We start from the raw sequence: 3995 nt of genomic DNA on the forward strand, positions 1-3995 counted from the left end.
AATATCTGTACCCCCCAGGTTTAACACACGAGCCCACGGCTGTTGTGACCTAAACACTGTAGGTTCAGGAATGGTATTCATATATATATATATATATATATGTGTGTGTGTTTGTGTGTGTGCATGGGAATATGTGTGTGTATGCAGCAGATTTAACGGACCGACGAGTGCTTCACGTCCAGGGTATGCGTAGTGTGTGCGTGTGGCAAGTGATAGATAGGTGTCCGTGGATTATTGTACACGCATTTCAACATATGATTATTGGTAGACGTTTATTCTGCTATTATTAACGGACAGAGTACATACTTATATACACAGTGAATAGTTCAGTATCACACATACATCCTTCACCACATATACATATACCTACACAGTAGATAGCTCACTACACACACACACACACACACACACACACACCCACGCCAACCCGGCCCGCACATACCGTCCGCATAACCTCCACCTCCCGCACAGCTGAGTAGGACGATTTAAAGAGATCGCCAATAAGAAAGTCTGTGGAGTTGTATGTCTCTGCCCCAACACTGGCACGGATGTCTTCGCCCAGCAGACTGAGCTCGTGCACGCCAGGCTGCAGTGTGCGCGGCCATTGGGCCGTATCATCGATCGCTTGCTGTGTGTATCGGATGTACCGTAGGTCGCATGTAGAGAGGGGATGTGTTTATAGTGTCAGGTGTGATGTAGTTGTGGATATGAGTTCTATTTATAGTGTCAGGTGTGATGTAGCTGTGGATATGAGTTCTATTTATAGTGTTAAGTGTGATATAGTTGTGGATATGAGTTCTATTTATAGTGTTAGGTGTGATGTAGTTGTGGATATGAGTTATGTTTATAGTGTTAGGTGTGATGTAGTTGTGGATATGAGTTCTATTTATAGTGTCAGGTGTGATGGAGTTGTGGATATGAGTTCTATTTATAGTGTTAGGTGTGATGTAGCTGTGGATATGTGTTCTATTTATAGTGTCAGGTGTGATATAGTTGTGGATATGAGATATATTTATAGTGTCAGGCGTGATGTAGCTGTGTATATGAGTTCTATTTATAGTGTTAGATGTGATGTAGCTGTGGATATGAGTTCTATTTATAGTGTCAGGTGTGATGTAGCTGTGGATATGAGTTTTATTTATAGTGTTCGGTGTGATGTAGCATCGGCGAGCGTGCGCGATCTAATATAGCCCTGTACGAATAGAGAGATCGATGCCACATCACTACATGTACACTCTCATATAGTGCGATATTGGGTTGATCGGAATTTACTATAGTATGACTGGTTTAATAGGAACCTACTATAGTATGATTGGTTTAATATGAATTTATTATAGTATGATTGTTTTGATAGGAATTTATTATAGTATGATCGATTCAATAGAAGCCTACTATAATATGAATGGTTTAATAGGAACTTACTATAGTATGATTGCTCTATTAAGAATTATTGTACTATTGCTGGTTTAATAGGAATTTGTTATAGTATGATTGGCTTAATACGAACATACTATAATATGGTTGCTTTAATAAGAATTTATTATAGTATGATTGGTGCAATAGAAATTTACTATGTTATGATTGTTTAAAAAAAAATCATTATAGCATGATTGATTTAATAGGAGCATACAGAACATTGCCGCTGGACAGACCAACTGAGAAGAATAGATATAGGAGCACAACGCGAATAGAAACTGTGTACGTTAATGTTGGTGCAATACACCTTTCATGAAGAGTGAAGCGCGGCCTCCTTTGCTGAGGAACGGATACACACCAGGACAAACTAATACGCACTATAACAAACTAATACGCACTAAAACGAACTAGTACACCCTATGAACCAAAATGCACTGTAACAAACATCCGGCTTCATACAATACAGTTCACTAAGATACAAGTACAACCCAGCCCAACCCCACCCAACCCGACCAAACAAAACCCAACCCAACCCAACCCAACCCAATACCATACAATACCATACAATACAATACAGCAATCGAGACCTGCATACGTCACATGCAACTGACCTTTAAGACGGCCTGTCCGTTCTTGAAGTACTCAGGTGCGATAGTCTTTACGATTTCGTTCGCGAGACCCACGTACGGATACCTTGATATGACTACCACCGACTTCTGGTAAAACCCCCGGCGTAGTGTGCTGTCAGGCACTTGTCTGCATGATGAAAATAAGAAATCCAACAACCCCTTAATAGTTTAATTTGATATATGTGTTGTGTGACCTATGAATGTGTGGTGTATACCTATAGATAGGTAGACAAACCTCTCTATTTCTGGTAGGTATCGCAGCGTAGTGTGTTATTGAATTAGATAGACAAGAAGTACAAGATATAGTTCACGCCCCCTGATGGTCTCCATGTGATTTGCTTATATGTGTTTATGTTATACACAAAGTTTTTGCCTGCCTCGCCTGCTATGGTCTGAGCTATCCGGAGCCCGTTTCAACGCTAATGTTAATACTCACAGGCGCATGGAACACAGTTCCAAAGACATGTGCCTATGCCTAAGCTACAAATGTACAATATCTACACACACACACACACACACACACACACACACACACACACACACACATATATATATATATATATATATATATATATATATCGAGGATGATTGGGTAAACATACGATAATAATGAAAGACAAAATGAAGTAACTCGACGGCAGGCGGAAAGAATGTGCACACGACCCCAACACCCATGCACGCACCTGAAGTACACGCTGCCGTAGTAGTGCCTTGGGGGTGTACTGCGTTTAGTAGGCTTCAGCCTGCCCGGACTTGGGGAGGATTTGCCCCCATCTATCGGAAGAACGTAATGTATATAGAGGTTCAGGATCTGTGAGTGTACTTGCCCGAACGGAATCATGGATTTTATATACGTTTAGTGTTTTCTCAGACAGATTCAGACATCTGAATTTGTAGTATATTTTCCCGAATCATTCGTACAATAACGTTCATTGCTTAAAAACTGTGGTTCCGTGATCATGGGCATAGAAATTGCGAAGCGTATCCGTGCGTACAAGCCAGTGCATGACATATCACACGGTCTCATATATTTATATATATTTAATATATATATATATATATATATACGGAGTCATGTATACTGTGAAGTACAGTGGGGCTAGGTGTGAAAAATAGTAAGCCATCTAACAGCCGAAGTACAACTGAAACCTCCTTGATGGTAACTGCGCTATTACGGGTCCGCTACGCCACATCGCAATCACCCAGACTGCAGCATAGCACTGATTATAATGCAGTAAGGCTGTACCTGTTGGCTGGTCTCTACATACACAACGGTGAGTGTGTAGGTGGCTCATACACTCAAAGTACCGAGAATCTCAGGGTAGGCCGTCGTACAAAGCGAACACTAACAAGGACTGGGACTTCGCACGATTGAAAGGTTTATCAAACCAAACCATTGCATTCATGTCGTACATACAGAAGTATCACCACGCTCTAGGTTCACTGTTACACCGGAGATAAGGCGACCGACCGACCAACGTAGACTACCCAAGACATCAAACGAATTACACGTCAGCCATGGTAGGTATTGCCCAGGCACATGAAATATACACAACACAGTATCAAGTGGATCCCATCGGTATACCAATACTGCAGCCACATCAGATTTATCCCGTTCGCGTTTGTTTCACTGTTGCACCGGAAGTAAGGCGACCAACTTAAAGCGAACGAACTTACTATTGTAGTAAACAAAGCAAACAAATACATCTATGCCATACACACGGAAGTCCTATCTCAATCACAATTTTGTAATAAAAGAACCTGATATATCAAAGTCATGTAACTTTATATATATATATATATATAAATAGAAACAGATATATACGTAAGTAGCTACATATACATACAAATATATATAAATGAAATAGATACATAAGTAAGTTACTACATAAACATATATATGTAAATGGAATAGATATATAGGTAAGTTTCTTCTCACCCTCGTTAACC

The 3995-nt window shown here is 40.3% G+C and overlaps 1 protein-coding gene across 1 annotated transcript; it reads right to left on the reverse strand.

Moving 5' to 3' along the window:
- Positions 1–442: 442 nt before the first annotated feature.
- SARC_13125 (hypothetical protein) lies at positions 443–628 on the reverse strand (the record flags this gene model as incomplete). Its single annotated transcript, XM_014292752.1, has 1 exon — positions 443–628. A coding segment is annotated over one exon (186 nt), but the record flags the coding sequence as incomplete, so codon positions are not given.
- Positions 629–3995: the final 3367 nt, after the last annotated feature.

Source organism: Sphaeroforma arctica (assembly GCF_001186125.1).
Source record: "Sphaeroforma arctica JP610 unplaced genomic scaffold supercont1.2922, whole genome shotgun sequence".
NCBI lineage: Eukaryota > Ichthyosporea > Ichthyophonida > Sphaeroforma > Sphaeroforma arctica.